Genomic DNA, 20145 nt, shown 5'->3' with positions numbered 1-20145 from the left:
AGTAATACTATGGTGGTATAGTACACTATAGTACTATAGTAATACTATGGTGGTATAGTAGTTGCCTAGCATGCACAAGATACTGGTTCATTCCACATTTCAGAAGATATGTATTCAATTTCTATTTTCTATTAATTATCAGCCAATTTCATTTTTAGCCATTCTACAACTTGACACAGCCTAAAATCACCTGAGAAAAGAGACTTCATAAAGAAACTCATGTTACTAGGTTGGTTTGTGAGGGACAAATCAAGATGAATGTTAACCAATATAGAAGGGCCTAGCCCACAAGACAGGCGTCCTGGGCTGTATGAGAAAGCTGGCTAAGCATGAGTCTGGAAGAAGCCAGAGAGTGAGCCAGCAAGTAGGTTCTTCTGTGGTTCCTGCCTTCAGTTCCTGCCCTGACAACCGTCTCCCAAAGATGGTCTGTGACCTGGCAGTGCAAGAAAAAGAAACCTTCCCCTCTCTAACATGCTTTTACTCCTGGTATTCGCCATAATGACAAAAAGAAGTTGTCATTATGGACAACCCTAATTCTTTCTTTCTTTCTTTGATAACCAAGCACTACATTTTGGCAAAGCGTGCACTACTTTTCACAGGTTCAGCTAGGTTAGATTTAAAAACGAGCACAAGGATCCCTAGTGTTCTTGTGAACTGACTGAGATAAAAATCACAGTTTGGTGGCCCACAGAGTCACTGCCTATAGAAGTTGCCTTCTTTTGAAAGTTAATCTTCTCTAAGCATATTACAACTCTTTTTAAAATATGATTTAATTTTGAGACAGGGTCTTACTGTTGCCCAGGTTGGCTTCAAACGTGAGATCCTGTCTTAGCTTCCCGAGTAGGGGTCCCATAGGCAGGCCTCACCACACCCTGCTTACAACTCTTTCTAGATCATCCAGCTACTTTGAGATTATCTTCACCCACTTGGAAGAAAGGTGTCAAGCAACTCTTCACCATCCCAGAGCTAGATCCCTAAAGCAATCTATCTGGACTCTGAGGCCTGGATTTGCTCTGTGAAGAACAGGTCACTAATGCTATTAATTATTATTAATAATAATTATTAAATTATTAATGCTTTATTAGTTTTTTCATGTGTATGGCTGATTTGCCGGCATGTATGTGTACATAATACGTGTGTGCCTGGTGCCCTCACAGGCTTTGCTGGAACTGGAATTACAGATGGTTGTAAGACACCATGTAGTTGCTAGAAATCAAACTCAAGTCATCTGGAAGAACAGTCACTGCTCTTAAACACTGAGCCATCTCTCCAACCCCTGCCTTCTGATTTTTAAGAAAGTTAAATTTTAGAGCCTGAGATATAATTCAGTGGTAGAGTGCTTGACTAATATGTGCAAAGTCCTAGGTTCAATCACTAGTATTGTTTTTATGATTTATTCTTTCTTTGAGTAATAAAAAGACAGGGTCTCTCTACATAGCCCTGGCTATCCTGAAACTCACTGGGTAGCCCAGGCTGGCCTCAGACTCACAGACGTCCACATGCTTCTGTCTCCCGAGTGCTGGGATTACAGATGTGAGCCACCACATCTGGAGCTACGATGCCAAATCTCATCAAAATATCCAACAAATAAAAATTTAAGCATACTGCCAACAAAAATAACAGGGAGTATGATTAACATATTCCAAGTCCACACATAGTGCTCTGTATAAATTACAGGTCCTGGGATCCTTACACTGCAATTGGATGGAACAGCAGTGACTTTTGCCCTTGGTAGACGGATTCATGTCACTTCTGCTGAATCTCTATAGGCAAAGGAAGCATGGACCGCTGTACCTTGAACTGCAAGGCGAAGGCAATAACCAGCTCAATGATTTTTCTCTTGCCAAATGGCAAAATTGGCCAGTTGAAGACTGATCCTTAATAAATATAAACAACAACACAAAAGCCCATTCAATCTGAATCACAGTGATTTGTTCCCATCAGGGTCCAGTTTGCCATTAACCACTTCAGGTTCTGCTAGTAATTCTGAGAAAGGAATACGGGGCCAAGAATTCATTAATGTCTACAAAGCATGCGACGCCAGGGGTTAAGCAGGCTTACCCATGAACCAGTAAGCAGAGAACCAACACTCTTTCTTTGGTAAAAGTTAAGCAATTGTACAGTAATTATTAATGGCTCTAACGGACCTTAGTGATACCCAACTGGAACAAAATAAGTAAATATAAATCAGGCAGAGGGCAGGAGCAGCTGCAGTATTAATAAGTTTATCTCTTGAGCAATTTTGGTGTCATCTATGAATACACCTCTGGGGGCTGGCGAGATGGCTCAGTGGTTAAGAGCACCGACTGCTCTTCCAAAGGTCCTGAGTTCAAATCCCAGCAACCATATGGTGGCTCACAACCATCCGTAACGAAATCTGATGCCGCCTTCTGGAGTGTCTGAAGACAGCTACAGTGTATTTACATATAATAAATAAATAAATCTTTAAAAAAAAAAAAAAGAATACACCTTTGCTCACTGACTTCTGGAACGTGCACATGATGTGGGGTGCAAAACCACAAAGTTATAAAACCAGACGGCACAGGAGCACGACACACCACCCAAAAGCCAGTTGTTTTTTTTCCAACTTCACACTCTCCAAGTTACCCGCGTCCCAGCAGCCTTTGCGTAGCTTGCCTCTAATCAGCTAGAAGCCCCGGCGGGGGCGGGGAAGAGCGCTGGGGCCACGCCCCCTCCTCGCCTGGTCTCTGCTGTCACCCTCCAGAGGTGCCATCCCCTCCATGCGGGACTGAGCCGCGTCGCTACCCTAGTGGAGGACAAAACCAAGGCGAGCAGCCTCAGAGGTTGGGTTTCTTACCTGCTCCGCATAGGACGCGGCCTCCGGCTCGTCCCGCCTCCTTCCTGCTGATGGCGGAGTCCAGAAAAGACCGACTGGAGAATGGGCGTGCCTACTGGATCGCCTCACCAAGGACTGACTTCTTGTCCCGCCCCTTCTTCCCTTTGCTTAAATCCGTTGGGCTGCCCTCCTGTCCGTCAGAAGCCGGTGTCACCACCAACAACGTGCGACCGACTTTTAGGCTAGTGAAGCTGTGAGCCGCGAGGGTGCCTTGAAGTAACTTTAGGTGGAAGATGCCAGAAAGTAGCTCCGCAGAGGGTAACGACAGAAGCGAGGAGCAGGTGTCTGGTGCTAAAGTCATCGCCCAGGCTCTAAAAACTCAAGTACGATTTTTGGATCCCTCCGGTGTGAAAGGCTCTACGGAAGCAGACGGGGACCTCGCGTTGTCATAGAGACGGAGGGCAAGGAGGCGGGGGTGGTGGTGGCGGGGGTCCTGTTGGTCTTTGGACCTCCCGGGAGGGCAAGAAGGCTGGGTCACCTGATAACCGGCGTTCGTTGCCCCCTTTCCCTCCTACCCTCAGGATGTGGAGTACATGTTCGGTGTCGTAGGCATCCCCGTGACCGAAATCGCCCTTGCTGCCCAGGAAGTGGGCATCAAGTACATTGGGATGCGGAATGAGCAAGCGGTGAGTCTTGACACAGGGACCGAATGGCAGCCATTCGATGCACACAGCGTCCCATCGCTTCTAAAGCGTTGCACGAATCACTGTTAATCCTACTTGACAGGAAAATGAGAAGCAGAGAGACTAAGTCAAACTTGCCCAACGTGAGTCTTTTGGTAGTGGCATATGAACTCAGGTATTATGAGCTTGGAGCTGTGCTTATACCGTTCTACCGGTAGTGTACTCTGCTCCGTCCAAATATCAGAATCGAAAGGGGTAGTCTTCAGTATTAGACTGTTAGTTCTAGCAGATAAGGCATGTTGACTCATCACTACGTATGTGTATTGCCAGCTTCTGATGTGGTTTCTGTACATGACAGGTGTCAGAGAGAGATGGCATTAGTGATTGAAGGCCAGGGCTCATGCAACATAAAGTGGAAGACATTACAGACAGCAATGCCGTCATTGGAACTCAGGGCTCTCAAACCCCAGTTTGGTGCATTCCCTCGGCGTTATGCCCACCCCCACCCCTTTGGGGTCTTACCTGGGCAAAGGCCTTTGTATGAACCCACTTACAGGATTTTCTCTGGCAGCCCAGGCTTACCCTCTCTCAGCAATCCGGGCAAAACTATAAAATATCTGGTGCAGATGAAGTGGTTCAGTGAGGTTCTACAAAGCCTCATAACCTTATAACCTGAATGTAATCTCCAGGATCTCTATGGAAAAATGAAGGAGGCGATTACTGATTTATGATTCATGTTGTCCTTGGACCTACACACACACACACACACACACACACACACACACACACACATACACACACACACAGGCTGAGTTAAATCTCTCTCTCTCTCTCTCTCTCTCTCACACACACACACACACACACACACACACACACACACACACACACACAATTTAAAAGATTAAGAATAGGGGCTGAAGACATAGCTAAGCAGTTAACAATACTTGTTGGGTTTTCAGAGACCAGGATTTGATTTCTGGCATCCACGTGGTGGCTCACGATCTCCCATAACTCTGGTTCCAAAAGATCTAATGATTTCTTTTGGCCTTCATGGGTGGCACATACGATTCGCATACACACACACACACACACACACCTACACACACACCTACACACACACACACTCACACACACACACTGCTGTCCCTTCCGCTGCCATCACTGCTGTCCTGAGCTATGCTCTTGAGCCCTCTTGCCGCCTTTTCTCTGCCATCAGATGGGAGTTCCACTGGGTATGGCTCATTTGTTTTCAAACCCCCACAGCACTGACTTGACTGAGGTCTTTATGTAATATAGGTGTGTACTACATTATTTGCCAATTGAAAGACATTTATCAATAAGATTTGAAAGTTATAGGGAGTGTTTTTAATCAGAAAACTGGTAGGTATTAATTTGTGTTGTTTACACTTTTATTCCCTTACCTCTTTTTTTTTTTTTCCAGTGCTGGGAATTGAACCCAGGCCCTCGTGCACACTAAAGCAAGCACTCTGCCAGTGAGCTATACCATTACCTCTCAGTTTTCTTATTTGGAACAACCTTCTATTCTTCTACCTGTACAAGAAAGTATGGGCGCTGATCTATATTTTACTATTTTTCTAGAGTATGTTTGCCCGTTGTTTCTTCTTCATGCACTAGTCATGCACTAAGTATGTACTGTGTGCTGACGTGGACTGTATACGCGGCAGAAGAGAGGGGTATAAAGAAGAAATAATATTTTTTTCACCTCCAAGTTGATAAGTTGGGGGAAATGAGGGTAAGACACAAAAAGACAGTCTGAAATAATTTAGCTCCTCACAAAAGGAATACATAAAAGGGATAGTAGTCACACACAGTGTGTGACTGGCTGTCCTCACTGGGACAGGAAAGATTGCTCATAGAGGTGATGGCTTGTTCTTGCTGCATCAGTGTAATTTAAAGGCATGGCAAACTGTGAGAGTGGGTAGTTAGGCCACAGGATGGTTATGGAAAATCTGCAGCTCACAACTGCAGTCCCTGTAGCTACTCAGCTAAAACAGAAGATTTCAGGTTTGGAGCCAACCTGGTCAGCGGAGACCATGGAAGCCTTGGGTTATCTTTCAGTGGTAGAGTACTTGTCTAACATGTACTAGGGTTTCCCTAGTACAACGACAGCAGACTTGAATAAACAGACAAGTCCATACAGTCTTCTGAGAGAGCATCCCACAGAAGATGATGAAGGAGGGATCTTGAAGAAGGAGTAGGCATTGCCTGTTAGGAAGGGAAAGCCTAGCTCTTCTGGAGGGGATCCCTAGGCTAGCAGCTTACATGACTAGATGATATGGCTACTGACTGAGGCTTAGAATAGAGAGAGGAGGACCATTTACAAGGGAAGGTGGCAGGTATAGTGATGGGGCTCTCAAAGGGAATATTCAAAAGTGCTCAGAAGGATTCAAGAGCAGGTTTGTGCTAAGTTGTACTTGGCTATTGCTTTATATGTTGTTTGTCAGGTGCTTGGAGTAGTCAAGACACTCGTGTGGCCAGAAGATAGGAGGTTGTCAGGGATTTAACTATGTTCCAAGTAGTTGACATGTCTGAGATCGCTGACCCTGTCCTCTTTGGGGTGCTCTGAATTATGTTCATTTTGTAGATGAAGAAGCCAGTGTGCAGAGTCATTTCTCAAAATCACACAGTAGAGTGTAGGAGAACTAGGCTCTGAATCAGAACACTTTGACTCCAGATATATCTTGAGAACTATGTGTACGGAGGGGGTGTAATTTGATAGAAAAGTAGAGGCTTTTTTTTTGTGGTGATAAAGTTTGTTATTTCTCATAAGGCAGTGGAAGTTCATACCTGTAATCCTAGCACATGGGAGGCAGAGGCAGGTGGATTTCTGAGTTCGAGGCCAGCCTGGTCTACAGAGCAAGTTCTAGGACAGCCAGGGCTACACGGAGAAACCCTGTCTCAAACAACAACAAAACCCAACCAACAATAGCAATCTGTTATTTCTCATCGCTGGCATTTGCCAGAGGAGTGTTCTTCCTGCATGCTTTGCATTTTACTACTATAAGTGAACAATTATTCCCAATATATAATTAAGTATATGAATTTTAGCAAACATTTTATGCAATTTACTCTTATTAAGAGAAGACAAGTAATGTCTATAATGTTCTAGACACAGAATAATTTTAAAGTGCCCTCAGTATTCTTCTTGGGCATCTTGTGTTCGGTTTAACTTAGAGTTTCCTGTGTTCCTTGTAAGCTGAGGGAAGTACAGTTCAGTGAAAAATGGCCAGGCATGGTGATTCCCAGATGGATGCCGGAGCTCACAAGGCTGAAGAGGCTTCTGGTGCAGCCAAGAGCAGCCTGGGCTGCAGAGTGAGAGCCTGTCTCAAAACAAACAAAAAACCACGTCAGCAGTAAAACAAACAAAATGTCACCAGCTTGTTTTCTAAGAATTGAAGGCATACAGTATGTAATGTATAACCTGACCGTGTGGAAGCACACTCAGAAACAGGGATAACTGAAAAATCCCATTTAAAATGGAGCAACACTAACTGGCCCATGTGAGTATCTGCAGACTTCAACCCAAACTGATGAGGGGTAAGAGAAAACATAGATTACTGGTATGAGGAACGGAAATACGAACTTTGTTACAAGACCCCGATGTACAAATGGGCTGAAGAAATCACAGTGGAAAATGGAGACCTTTTAAAAATTAAGGATAATGAAATGAGTATCAAATATAATTCATAAGATAAAATACCTTTTAGACGAAGTAGCTGAAGTGAATTCGTTACTAAAGATTTAAAACCAATGCTGTCAGTTTTTTTTTTTTTCAAGACACCAGGAAAAGAAAGGCAAATCAAACTCAAGGAAAGACATGAAGCAATGAATGCATAAGCAGACACTAGGGAAGTAGGAACCAATACGGAAAAACAAAAAAACCTAAAGATGCCAGGACTTGGAAGCCCCAGACACGCGAGTCACCATGGGCTACAGCAATGAGACCAGCCTGCAAACAAAGATGTTAACCCTTCAGAGAAGACTGAGAGAAGACAGACATGAGCGTAAGAAATCATTTCCAACGGATTCTCAAGATACTGGAGCACTTATGAGTTGATGATGTGGACAGCATAGAAATTAATTCCTTGAAAAACTAAAATGTAGACACCTAGATACTTAAGCCAGGCCTTGAAGTTTCTGGCTAGCACATCTCATAAAAATGAGTAGTGTTCCAATTCTTCCTGCCCCTTACTGTGTGAATTCGCATCCCCACCCCTCCCTACCAGACAGGGCTTCTCTGTGTAGACCTGGCTGTCCTAGAACTCACTCAATAGGTCAGGCTGGCCTCAGACTTAGAGATCCACCTACCTCTGCTCCCGGGTGAGTGCTGAGTCTAAAGGTGTGCGCCCGCCGCCATGCCAGCTCATCTTCTCTCTTAGCAATAGGGTTTTCTCGTATTTATGCCCAGGAGTCCTGTGTGTCTAATTAAGTCCTACTGTCCTTTCTTCATAGGCTTGTTATGCTGCCTCTGCAGTTGGATACCTAACGGGCAGGTAAATAAAGTCTGCTTCATTTGCATACATCAAGTGTTTGGGGTAGAAATATATATATTTCACCTGAACACTTAGTTGTCTTATAGAAGATAGTAGTAATAAGAAGTGAGAATTTTATACAAAAAGCTTGGCCCAAAATGAGGTTGCCAGAGCATATTCCAGTCTACTTGTGCTAATCAGTTACCCCTCATTCTTTATTAGAAATTAATTCTTTTTGAAAGTAACCATTTTAGAGAATATATAAGGAAGAAAGAAAAACTAAAATTCTATAATTCCACAACCATTAAGATTTTTCATATATTCAACTTTTTTTCTACAGTCACAGTTTTTGGGTGGAATTTGGATTTCTGATAAAATTTGTACTATATATTTTTGCCACTTACATAAGCTTTTTTAAAAAAAATTTAAAACTGAAGTTAATAATTAAACAATAAGAAATATAATCAAGCAAGATTTCACAATCCTTCCTTTTAATGATAACCTTTTGAACTTAACCCTGAGGAAAACTAGGTCATCTAAAACAGTCTCTGGGTTGCCTCTGCTGCTGTGTTTACATGTAAACAATATTTTAATTTTTTTTTGCTGACACTGGAAACTGTTTAAATTACAGTCATTTATGCCTTAAGTGATTCCGGACTGATAATTATTTTAACAGGCTAAAGGTTAATTTTAAAATTTTTATTTTGAGGACTTTAGAGTTATACTGACTCGTATTTCAGTATTAGCAATGGGTGACTGTTTACATTTAATTCAAAATAAGTAACATTCTAACCAGAGCGCCTCCTTTGAACTGGCCACACTGTGTATAGAGTCCGTATCATGTCTAACTGCTCAGGGACTATAAGGACTCCTGTAGAACTTTCTACTGAGTGGTGCTGTTCTGGGTGAGACTTGTGTTAATGTTATTTAAAGACTAAAAGATTATTAGGTTAGAACGGAAAAGTGGTAAACTTAGTGATACGGTGACTCTTTATCATTGAGTCTCAGCAAGTTATGTCATGAGAAAGTATTCAGAAAGACTTAGAGGAAAACCATGCTCTTAGAATCGTGTTTCTCACAAAGATTTAGAATATCATATGTATTTGTTAGGAAATGAAAAAAATCATAGGAGATATATGTGGCTGTCAAAATTTGCCTCTATAATCAGTCAGCTTGTTGTAACCCAAATATAAATAGAGCAAAATATGAGGAGGTTAGCAAAATACAGTGGGAAAGTAATAGTGTATATTATATCTTAAAAGAAACTTGATGTTACTCTTTTTTAATTAAAATATTCTATTAATTGTTTAGCAATTATAGTAGAGACCTACATGTCTTTCCTTTGATGACCAAGAAGTGTTCATGGAAACCCTAACATACTATGAATTGGTAGTTGGTAATTCCGAGTTGAGATTGCTGGCGTCTGCACGTTCCCCCCTCCCCCATCTGTTAAATCTGACCTGCTGTTGATGTCCTCTGCTTTGCCTCTAGGCCAGGAGTGTGCCTTGTCGTTTCTGGTCCGGGTCTCATCCACGCCTTGGGTGGCATGGCAAATGCAAACATGAACTGTTGGTAATGAAATCATTCTTGCTGAAAACACTTCTTAGTGTATCTTTGCATAATTTAACCAAGTAGAACTGATCTAGGGTGGAAAGAGTTGGGGAGAGGAAAAAAAATGATCCACCTTGCGAGGCTTAGAAATAGAGAAGAGGGTAATTAACTGGGAAGTGGTCTGGCCATCAGGAGGAAGGGGCGGAACGGTGCCCAGCCTGTGGTTCACTCAGTGTGCCCTGTGAGGACAGTAGTCAACAACGTTGCTGAATAGTAGAAACTTGCTGGGCAGAGTAGGTTAGGGGTGCTTCTGTCTTCTTTCCTTGCCTTTTTTTTTTTTAAAATCTATCTTAGGGTTTGATTATTTTAAAATATCTTTAAATTTAAATATGGTCTTTTTAAAAAAAAAAACCTCGAGACATAAAATACGACTATCACCCATCTTGCCATTTTTCAAATAGACTTATGTAGGAAAATATAAAATATCTTTTCTCCGTCTCAGGAATAGTAAACACATAAAATTCATTTTCTGTCCCTCAATCTGGAAGCCTAAGCATCTACAAGCTGATGTAAGAAAAAGCATTTGAGACACACACATGCACGTACACACACATACATACATACACATATATACACATACAGACACACACATAGACACACACACATACACACACACACACAGTGGTTCTCAGTCTTCTTAAGACTGTAACCCTTTAATACACTGCCTCATGTTGTGACCCCCAACTATAAAATTCTTTTTGTTGCTACTTCATAACTGTAATTTTGCTACTGATATGAATTGTAATGTAAATATCTTTGAATGTAGAGGTTTGCCAAAGTGGTTGTGACCTACAGGTTGAGAACCTCTACCATACACTTTCCATCTTATGAACTTGAGGACAAGGGAAATGTAGCTTTCTGTCTTAGTCACTCACAATTATTGTTCAGTATGTGTTGAACACTGATGGATGCTTTATATATTCTCTTTTTATTTTAACGATATTTTTATGTGCATTGGTATTCTGCCTGCATGTCTGTGTGAGGGTGTCAGATCTTGGAGTTACAGAGAGTTGTGAGCTGTTGTGTGAGTGCTGGGAATTGAACCTGGGTCCTCTGGAAGAACAGTCGTTACCCTTAACTGCTGAGCTATCTCTCTAGCCCCATATATTCTCATTTGTAATAATATTTCTAAAAAAAAAAAAAAAACCTTACTATTTCAGGCCCTTGATTGTGATTGGTGGTTCATCTGAAAGAAATCAAGAAGCAATGGGAGCCTTCCAGGAGTTTCCACAGGTACCCATCTGCCGCTAACCTCCAAGCCAGGAGCAAGTCCCCCTAAAGTAAAACACTATTTTAGTTGGGGTTTCTGTTGCTGCGAGGACACACGCTGACCAAAAGTAATCTGGGGAGGAAAGGGTTTATTTTAACATCCAGGGAGGTCAGGAAGGGACTGACACACAGGCCTTGGAAGGACACTGCTTACTCACCTGCTGTGTAGGGCTCCCTCAGCCTGCTTTCTTATAGCTCAGGACTGCCTGCCCAGGGGCAGCATTGCAAACCATTATCAATCAAGGAAATGCCCTACAGACTTGCCTAGAGGCAATCAAATGGAGGCATTTTCTCAATTGAGGTTCTTCTCAAATAACTCTAGCTTGTGTCAATTTGATGAAAAACTAGCATAGACACAACTTATAAAATCTGTAAAAATAAATAATAAAAAAAAATCTATCTTGCAGGCAAGATGGTTCCGTGGGCAAAGGCTCCTTGCCTGCCTGCACACTAGTGCTCTATCCTTAGGACACACGTGGAGGAGAGAGACTGATTCTCACAAGCTGCTCTCTGACCTCCATGTGTGCTATCAAGCCTGACAACCTGAGGTTAGCGCTCAGAACCCACATGGTGAATGGAAACTCAACTCCCTCATGTCCTGTTACCTCCTCACTCTACATACAGTGTCTCAGTTAGGGTATCATTGCTGTGAGGAGACACCATAACCACGACAACTCTTATGAAGCAAAACTTAATAATTGGTGCTGGCTTTCAGAGGTTCAGTCCATTATCACCATGGCGTGAAGCATGGTGGCATGCAGGCAGACGTGGAACTGGAGAAGGAGCGGAGAGTTTTAGTCTAATCCTCAGGCAGCAGGAAGAGAGAGAGACACTGGGCTTGGCTTGAGCATTTGAAACTTTAAAGCTGAACCCCAGTGATGCACCTCCCCCACAGCTACTCCAACAAGGCCACATCTCACTACGGTGCCCTCCCTGTGGGCCCATGGGGGCCGTTTCCATTCAAACCACCACACACAGAGAGGAAATAAATGAGTATAAAAAATTATTTTAAAGAAAAATTCAAGTTACCAAAATTACATTGATAGGAAGCAGGGAACAGGGCATTAATGCCAACTGTTAAAGTATAGTTTCCTAAAAGTCCTAATAGTTTATTAGATTAAATTAAAAATTAGAACAGATTGATTTAAAATTCAAATATCTTTTTCTTATTGGAAGTTCTTAAAACTGAAGGACATGGACATAAGCATCTGGAACCTGAAGGGCCTTGGTTCTGTCAAGCCTGAGTAACTGAGACTGCCGTCCTTTTCATAGACTCCATTCTGGAGGTGTGCAGAGACAGCCTCTCCACGAGCCTCAGAGAGCATTAGCCAAGGCAGAGGTAGAGCCCCAACTCCAATGTTCCCAACAGCATAGCAACAGATGCACGGACCGGAAAGCAACAGAAATGTCCGAGTCCCATCTTACACACTCGTGTCCTCAGAGAGGCACTTGCAGAGCCCAAGGATGGCTCAGCCTTTGTAGTAGGCCTGGTGGGCGTGCCTTCAGTCTGCTCCCTCAGCAGTTAGAGACAGTGCCTGTGCTCCTGTCTTGTGATTACATGGCACACGGTGCATGGTGTGTGCTATATTTATTTTTGCCAACCTGAAAGTTGAATGTAGTGTGTTGTTTTGAATTGTTTCCAGAATTATCCCGAGGAAGAAATTTGATTGTGATCTCAATATTTTTTTTTTTTGAGATTACAACAAAAACCATATTTCTTTTCTCTCTTGCCTCTAAATGTAATTAGAAGCAATGATTTAAACATTTTGTCTTCCTGTATGAGAACAATAATATTGTGAGATGACTTTAAATAATTTTCGTTTTCTGTGTAGGTTGAAGCTTGCAGATTGTATACCAAGTTCTCTGCCCGGCCTAGCACCATAGAGCGCATTCCGTTTGTTATTGAAAAGGTAAGGTATTACTAAAAAGCTCTTCCCGGCCTTGGATGCAGGGTCTCATACATGCTGAGCACAAACTCCTCTGCAGAGCCACGTCTCCAGCACTACTGTTGTTCTTAATGGAAAGATGAGAGTACACCCAGACTGTGAGAAATAGCATTGTTGAACAGCTATCTACATTCTAATGTTCACTGCCGTTGCATTAATTACTGAAACAGAGGTAAATAAGTTATTCTAGAAAAAACATCCTCCTGTATGTTAGTTTCTTAAATTATCTTTTTAGTTAAAGCAAAGATAAATGTATAATAAGTTCCCGGATAGTGGTCTCTTCAGCATTTGCAAGAATTTTGGAACAACTGCATGCAAGATCATCTTTCTTGGAGAAAAAAAAAAAGCAAACGTCTTTTAATTAAAGCATGTTGTGAATTAATGTTAGCTGTCAAGGACTTTATGTGAAATTAAGTTTGAGCTATTTCAAAACCATGAGTTACAAGGTTGATTTGACACACATTGTCACGGTTTCTGAAATCTCTACCAAGTGATTAAGGTTAAGAAGTGGGTGAAAGTCCGTGTTCCAGCATCAACAGCAAGCAGGGCCTCGTGGGTACTCAAGTGTAACAGACGATGCACTTCAGAGCCCTACAGGAATTCTTTAGCTCCTTTGAGATGAAAATATTTTTCAAAATATAGATAATGAAGGACATTTCTATTTTAACTATAAGTTTTTCCTCCAACTAAGAATACCTTAGGAAAAATTAGTGTTCATTTTATACTTTCAAATTAATTTCAAGAAGAATATGATAATTGAGACATTAAAAGTCTTTTGTTTGTGACAAACACAGGCAGTGAGGAGCAGTATCTATGGTCGCCCGGGAGCTTGTTACATTGACATTCCTGCAGATCTTGTGACCCTCCAGGAGAACGTGACTTCTATAAAGTAAGAGTTAGTCACAATTCCTCCTATATTTTGTGTTATAATACTTACTCTTCAAAAAGAATTATCTAGCAGTTCATCAGTTAATTTCCAAGTGTCTCAATGTTTTTTGATGATTTTGTAACTAAACTGAATCCTAGCCAAAAGGCTTAGTTCTCTTCATTAAAATTGTATTATCTAGTAATTGTGGATTTAATTACTAAATCTAATTCTTAGAGCTTTGTGAATTCCTCAGTTGAAGTTATTCATCCAGTAACTTCAGATATATATCTGCATTAATGTATGGGATATTGACAGACATCTTCATGTAAGCCAAGAGGTGAGGCAGACAGCTGTTGAAAAGCTCAGCAGAAAAGGTGTCTGTCTAGCTGACCCTGAAAAAGATGTTCTGAAGTGTGTCTATGGCTTGTCCTCTACATGCATTTCTTAGATAAACTCCAAGTGAAAAGTGGTCTAAAAAAAAAACTCACATTCGGTATCATTTGCCTTGATAAAGATGCTACTGTAGTCTGTCAGTCCTCTAAGTGATATTTCTTTAGTCTTAGGAATAAAATACACCTTTTCTTTTATAACATTTTTAGAAAGATCCAGAAGTATAGAAATAATTCTTTTTTTTTTAAAAAAAAAGTTTGTTTTATTTTATTTGTGTGTGTGTGTGTGTGTGAGAGAGAGAGAGAGAGAGAGAGAGACAGAGAGAGAGACAGAGACAGAGACAGAGACAGAGACAGAGACAGAGACAGAGACAGAGCTGCAGTCTGTCCTGGAACTCTCCAGGTAGACCAGACTCTCCTCAAAGTCATAGAGATCTGCCTCTGCCTCCCAAGTGCTGGGCTTAAAAGTGTGTGCCACCACACCCAGCATGTTCCATTATTTTAAAGTTATTTCTTAAATGCACCTTTTGAGGGCCTTGCTGTTATGGAAATGGTTCTCTAATGCTTACAGACAGTGGTCAGTATATCTGGTATACTGGGGAAATGTCTGTCTTTGAGAGTGCCACACAAGAACATCTATGGAGTATTTATCAGACTATGACAATCACAGTCATGCTCAGGGATGAAGGATAGTGAGCCTTTCGTAAGTGAAAAATCTGTACCCTTCCATGTTTTATGTGAGATTGAATGGTCACTGTGAGGGGCTTTTACTCAGAGATAGCTGACTCTGGTTCTTAGTCAGGCCCGTGTCGATGCCTTACTAACTTTATCTTACTAGCGTGATTTGATTTACTTGTGAGTGGAATCAGGAATGGTGAGGGACCTCTGCAACAGGACACTGGTACAGTGCATCTCTGCCATGCGCCATCTGGAACCCAGTGCGAAGGAGATAACAGTACCCCTTCACCTGTTGTTTAGAAAGTCAACTGAGAATAAGTAGCCTTCCATATTAGCTCATTTCCGTGTTAACTACCACTGATTTCTCTTCTACTGTTCCTGCTGGGGTGCCCTGGGCCCAGACTTCCTGTCAGTTGTTCATCTGACTGGCTATTAGCTGCTATTAGGGAACAGCTCTTAAAATGTCAAAGGACTTTATAGTTGTATAAAAGTGGGTCCTTATCTTTAGAGCTGCATTTGCAAGCTTTTAAGAGTAAAAGGTCTGATTCCTGCAGTGAGTTTCAAGGTTCAAGGGGGAGGGGCTCTATGTGTGCATGTGTGTGTGTGTGTGTGCGCGCGAGTGATACAAATGTAAAATGACGTTCTCATTGAATATTTTTATTGAGCTTGTGCAATTTCTTTTAAGATAGGGTCTGTGTATCCCAGACTATCTGTCTAGACCAGGTTGGCCTCAGACTTACAGAGAGTTTCCTTCCTGTGCCCCCTGAGTGCTGGAATTAAAGGTTACATCACCATGCCTGGCCAAGGACATAGAATGTATTAGCCTGTTTTCTACCTTTTTATGTAAAATTTGAAATTTTCACAGTAAGAAATTTTGAAATTAGTCTCTTTGTTTTTAAAGATGTATTTGTTTATGTACATGTGTGCTCTATCTGCGTGCACGAGACTGCACTCCCGGGAGGGTGTCAGATCCCATTACAGATGGTTAGGGGCCACTGTGTGGTTGCTGGGAATTGAACTCTGGACTAGCAGCCAGGGCTTTAACCACTGAGCCACCTCTCCAGCCCCCCAAATAATTTTTTTTAAAGCTCTGGCTTTCCTAGAACTCACTATGTAGACCAGACTGGCCTCAAACTCACTGAGACCCACCTGCTTCTGCCTCTTGAGTGCTGGGATTAGAGGTGTGAGCCACCACTCAGCCTAAAGCATTTATTTGTGTGCATGTGCATGTGCGTGTGCACGTGTACGTGTGTATGTGTGGTAGCCAGAGGACAATTTGCTGGAGTCCACTCTCCTTTCACCAATCCAGCGGTTCATCTCAGGTCCTCAGGCCATCAGGCTTGGTGGCTTCTTGCCTGCCGAGCCGTCTCCCATCCCCTTAGCCTCTTTTAATTATTATGACATCATTTTTCTTTCAGCTACAAGGAGTGCTGCATGCCACCTCCAGTTAGCATGGCAGAAGCCTCTGCTGTGTGCGCGGCAGCCTCTGTTCTTCGGGATGCCAGGCAACCTCTGCTCATCATCGGGAAAGGTAGCCAGAGCTGCTAACGCCAGCCTGGGCAGACTGCCTCTGCCAACTGTCTTCATTGCTCTCTGTTAGCTGCTCTGCTTGTGATCGGGACACGCTCTCTTTTCATCCGCTTTCACATCATACAACCTACCCTCAGTGGCCCAGAGACCTCACTTTTACAAGAAAGTTTCACTTTTCGACTTAGAAGTAAATGTATTTCTTCTTTACAAAAGACCTTGGAAAATACACAAAAGTTTTAGAACAGACCCCTCCATCTGGGAAACCAGTCTTAGCCTTTAGAACTTTATTTTTAATGTCTATTTTACATACTGTGATCATGCTATCTATATAGGCAGCTTTATGTTTTATAAGCTTTTTATAGTTTTTGTTTTTGTTTTCTTTTGAGGTTTGGTTTCTCTGTTCTGGCTATCCTAGAACGCCCTGTAGACCAGGCTGGCCTTGAACTCACAGAGATCCACCTGCCTCTGCTTCCATAGTGCTGGGATTAAAGGCCACCATCACTACCACCACCCCTGGAAGAAATATTTTTCTTAAAATTATTTCCTACATACAATTTTAGCATTGAATCATATACATTGTTACTCGCTGTCAAACATTTGACAGCTGTGATAAACATCCTTATATGAAGGTTTTTCCATAGTTAGGATTTATGGTGGTGTCCCAGAGGAAAATTAACTCAATTAAAAGGTATGGATATCTGGAAGGCTTTTGATCCAGTGTTCACATTGCTTACCTCTTAGGTGTCATACAAAACAACTTATATGCCTGTTAATGTATTATTGTTCTTTTCTTTTATTTTGTGTTCTTTTTTTGATACAGGATCTCCTATGTAGCCTAGGTTTGCCCCAAGCTTACATGTACCCCAGGCTCATGGCTGGCTGGAACGTAGTTGTACCTGCTTGCTACCCTAGAACCGTTAGGGTTGCCTGTGAGCGAGTGAGTCCATTTAGTTGCTTAGGAGCCAACTGTAGACAAACTGAAGACAGTTTTAAGGAAGGTGGTGGAGCTGAGGATGTAGCTCAGGGCTAGAACGTTTGGTTTGAAATCCTGGGTTCTAACCCAGGGGAGGCAATGAAGGAAAAGCCTTAAGCTCAGTGCTGCGCTCAGTGCTTTGTATGATGTATTGATTTTTTGACTGGTAAATAGTTGCTTTGAATCTCTTCACCTGACGTATGAAGGGTAGCAGCCACCCACCTGGGATGTAATTAAACAGCAATGAGTGTGGAAAGCTCTCGGTGGTTCTAGTTGTCATTCCTCCTTGAACAATGTGGCAGCGATCATAGTATTCATGAAGAATACAGTGAAATAATAATTTCCATCCAAAGGAAAGCACACTTGATAATAAGTATGCTAGTGTTCCGTTTGTTTTGGTTTGTTTGAGGCAGAGTCTCTCAATATAGTGTTCACTGGCCTAGACCTTACTGTGTAGACCACACTAGCATCAAAATCACAGAGATCCATCCACCTGCCTCTGCCTCTTGAGTGTTGGGATTAAAGGTGTGCACCATCATGCTGGGCTAGTAAACTCTTAATGTTTTTATTATTACTGTGTTTTGTTTTGTTTTGTTTTGTTTTGTTTTTGAGACAGTCCTGGCTGTCTGGGAACTCACTGTGTAGATCAGGCTGGCTTTAAACTCACAGAGGTCTATCTGCCTCTGCTCATGAGTGCTAGAATTAAAGTAGTGCACTTTTAAATTCTTTGTTGTATAGTGTATATGTGTGTACATTTTCATGTATGTGCGTATGTGGATACCAAAAGCTGACATCAGGTGTTTTCCTCCTTATATTTTTTTCTACACAGTCTCTTACTGAACCCGGAACTCACCTATTTGACTGGACTATGTGGCCAGTGAGCTCCTGAGAGCCACCTGTCTACTCCCCTCAGTGCTAGGGTTACAGAGGTGTGCCACCATGCCTGGATTTAAACTCAGCCTCATACAGGCACCCCAGGCATCTTACCGACAGAGCCGTCTCCTCGTCCTCATAGCTCCTGTTAGAGTATACTTTGCACAGGGAAGGTGAGGCAGAGTTCAGGAAGGGAGGTTCTTCTGCCTAGGTGATGTGGAAGAGGGTCCAGAGGATATGACGCCACAGCTGTACAATGAAAAACTAGTAGTTTTCCAATAGACAAGGGGAACAAAGGCCGTGAAGGAAGAAAGAGCCGAGTGAAAAAAGACACCAAAACAAGGAAGAGAGTAAGAACATTTTCTGGAGCCGGGCAGTGGTGGTTTACGCCATTGCCAGCATTCAGGAGGCAGAGACATCCCAGTCTCTGTTCAAGGGACCAGCCTGCTCTACAGAGTGAGCTCCAGGACAGCCAGGGCTGCATAGAGAAGCCCTGTCTCAAAAAACAAACAAAATAAACAAGCAGAAAAAAACCCCAAAAGACAGGAAAACTTACTGACTGAAATAAAGACTATTTTCATCACACATTATATATATATATATATATATATATATATATATATATATATATATATATTAGAGAATTTTATGATGTCCTTTTAGTGCAGAATGTGATAGTGAATCTGAACCTACACTATATTACTTACTAGGATTCACAGATATGGATACTATGCTATTAGCTCTAAAGAATATAAAACTAAGTAGGTAAAAACAATCGTGGGCATGATGCCTTCAGAAACAAAATTATTCTATATGTCAAGACAGGAAGTTGTTTCGGGGTCATTGAGGGCATGTTTTATTCTGCAGCATATAGTTGTAAAAACAGATATGTGCCTGCTCAGACTAGCCCTGTTATAGCCACAGCATTGTAGAGACTTACAGACTCATTCATCCTGCACAGTACATACATACATACATCCTGCAAATACACATATGCATGCATACATACATACATACATACATCCTGCACAGTGCATACATACATACATACATCTTGCACAGTACATACATGCATGCATACATACTTACATACATCCTGAACAGTACATACATACATGCATGCATATATACATACATACATCCTGCACAGTACATACATACATGCATACATACATACATACATCCTGCACAGTACATACATACATGCATACATACATACATACATACATCCTGCACAGTACATACATACATGCATGCATACATACATACATACATCCTGCACAGTACATACATACATGCATGCATACATACATGCATCTTGCAACTACATACATGCATGCATACATACATACATCCTGCAAGTACATACATGCATGCATACATACATGCATCCTGCAAGTACATACATGCATGCATACATACATGCATCCTGCAAGTACATACATGCATACATACATACATACATACATACATCCTGCACAGCAGACTGCAGAAGAGTTTACTGGTAATGCAGATCAGCATTTCCACAGTTTTTATCTCTCAGGGCAGAGGTCTTCCCTACCCACCTATCTTCAGGGAATTGTGGGTAGTAGTTTAGTAGGCTCAGAGCGTGAAGCAGGAAAGTTGACTGCAGCCGGAGGTGCAGATACAGTTTTTTATTTAGAGGTAGTTCTTCTGAACAACTGCCACTGTTCATTTTGCTTTCAGGCTGGCGTTTTACTCAGGAGGAGGATTTGGGATCTAAAAGCAAATTCCTGTGACACGTTTGGGGTTCCCAGTGCTGAGTGTAACTGTGTCATCCCATGATTTGTGTTTCTCAAAGGTGCTGCCTATTCCCACGCAGAGGACAGTATCAGGAAGCTGGTGGAGCAGTGCAATTTGCCATTTTTGCCTACGCCTATGGGGAAGGGGGTTGTCCCTGACGATCATCCCAACTGCGTAGGCGCGGCCAGGTCCAGGTGCGTGGCGTTCCAGGTTAAGTAGAGTGGCTTGGAAGACTTTAGACTGGATTAATGTGGTTTTTTTGTTTTGTTTT

General features: G+C 42.0%; 2 protein-coding genes across 2 annotated transcripts in view; one reads left to right on the top strand and one right to left on the bottom strand.

Annotated features, from left to right (window-relative positions):
• Btd (biotinidase) overlaps nt 1-2928 on the bottom strand; it is a 30209-nt gene extending 27281 nt beyond the window's left edge. Inside the window, exon 1 of the mRNA XM_021203611.2 lies at nt 2819-2928. Within this exon, the coding sequence (XP_021059270.1) occupies nt 2819-2829 (11 nt within the window). The 5' untranslated portion in view covers nt 2830-2928. The remainder of the gene's footprint in view (nt 1-2818) is intronic.
• A 58-nt stretch (nt 2929-2986) lies between these two features.
• Nucleotides 2987-20145, top strand: part of Hacl1 (2-hydroxyacyl-CoA lyase 1) — a 30913-nt gene continuing 13754 nt past the window's right edge. Inside the window, exons 1-9 of the mRNA XM_021203875.2 lie at nt 2987-3180; nt 3379-3483; nt 7954-7994; nt 9465-9545; nt 10745-10817; nt 12686-12763; nt 13594-13688; nt 16153-16265; nt 19933-20068. Coding sequence (XP_021059534.1) covers nt 3091-3180; nt 3379-3483; nt 7954-7994; nt 9465-9545; nt 10745-10817; nt 12686-12763; nt 13594-13688; nt 16153-16265; nt 19933-20068 — 812 coding nt within the window. The 5' untranslated portion in view covers nt 2987-3090. The remainder of the gene's footprint in view (nt 3181-3378; nt 3484-7953; nt 7995-9464; nt 9546-10744; nt 10818-12685; nt 12764-13593; nt 13689-16152; nt 16266-19932; nt 20069-20145) is intronic.

The sequence above is a fragment of the Mus pahari genome, chromosome 8, assembly GCF_900095145.1.
Source record: "Mus pahari chromosome 8, PAHARI_EIJ_v1.1, whole genome shotgun sequence".
Taxonomy (NCBI): domain Eukaryota; kingdom Metazoa; phylum Chordata; class Mammalia; order Rodentia; family Muridae; genus Mus; species Mus pahari.
Note: the sequence above shows the minus strand (reverse complement) of the source record. Positions and strands in the feature narration are given on the sequence as shown.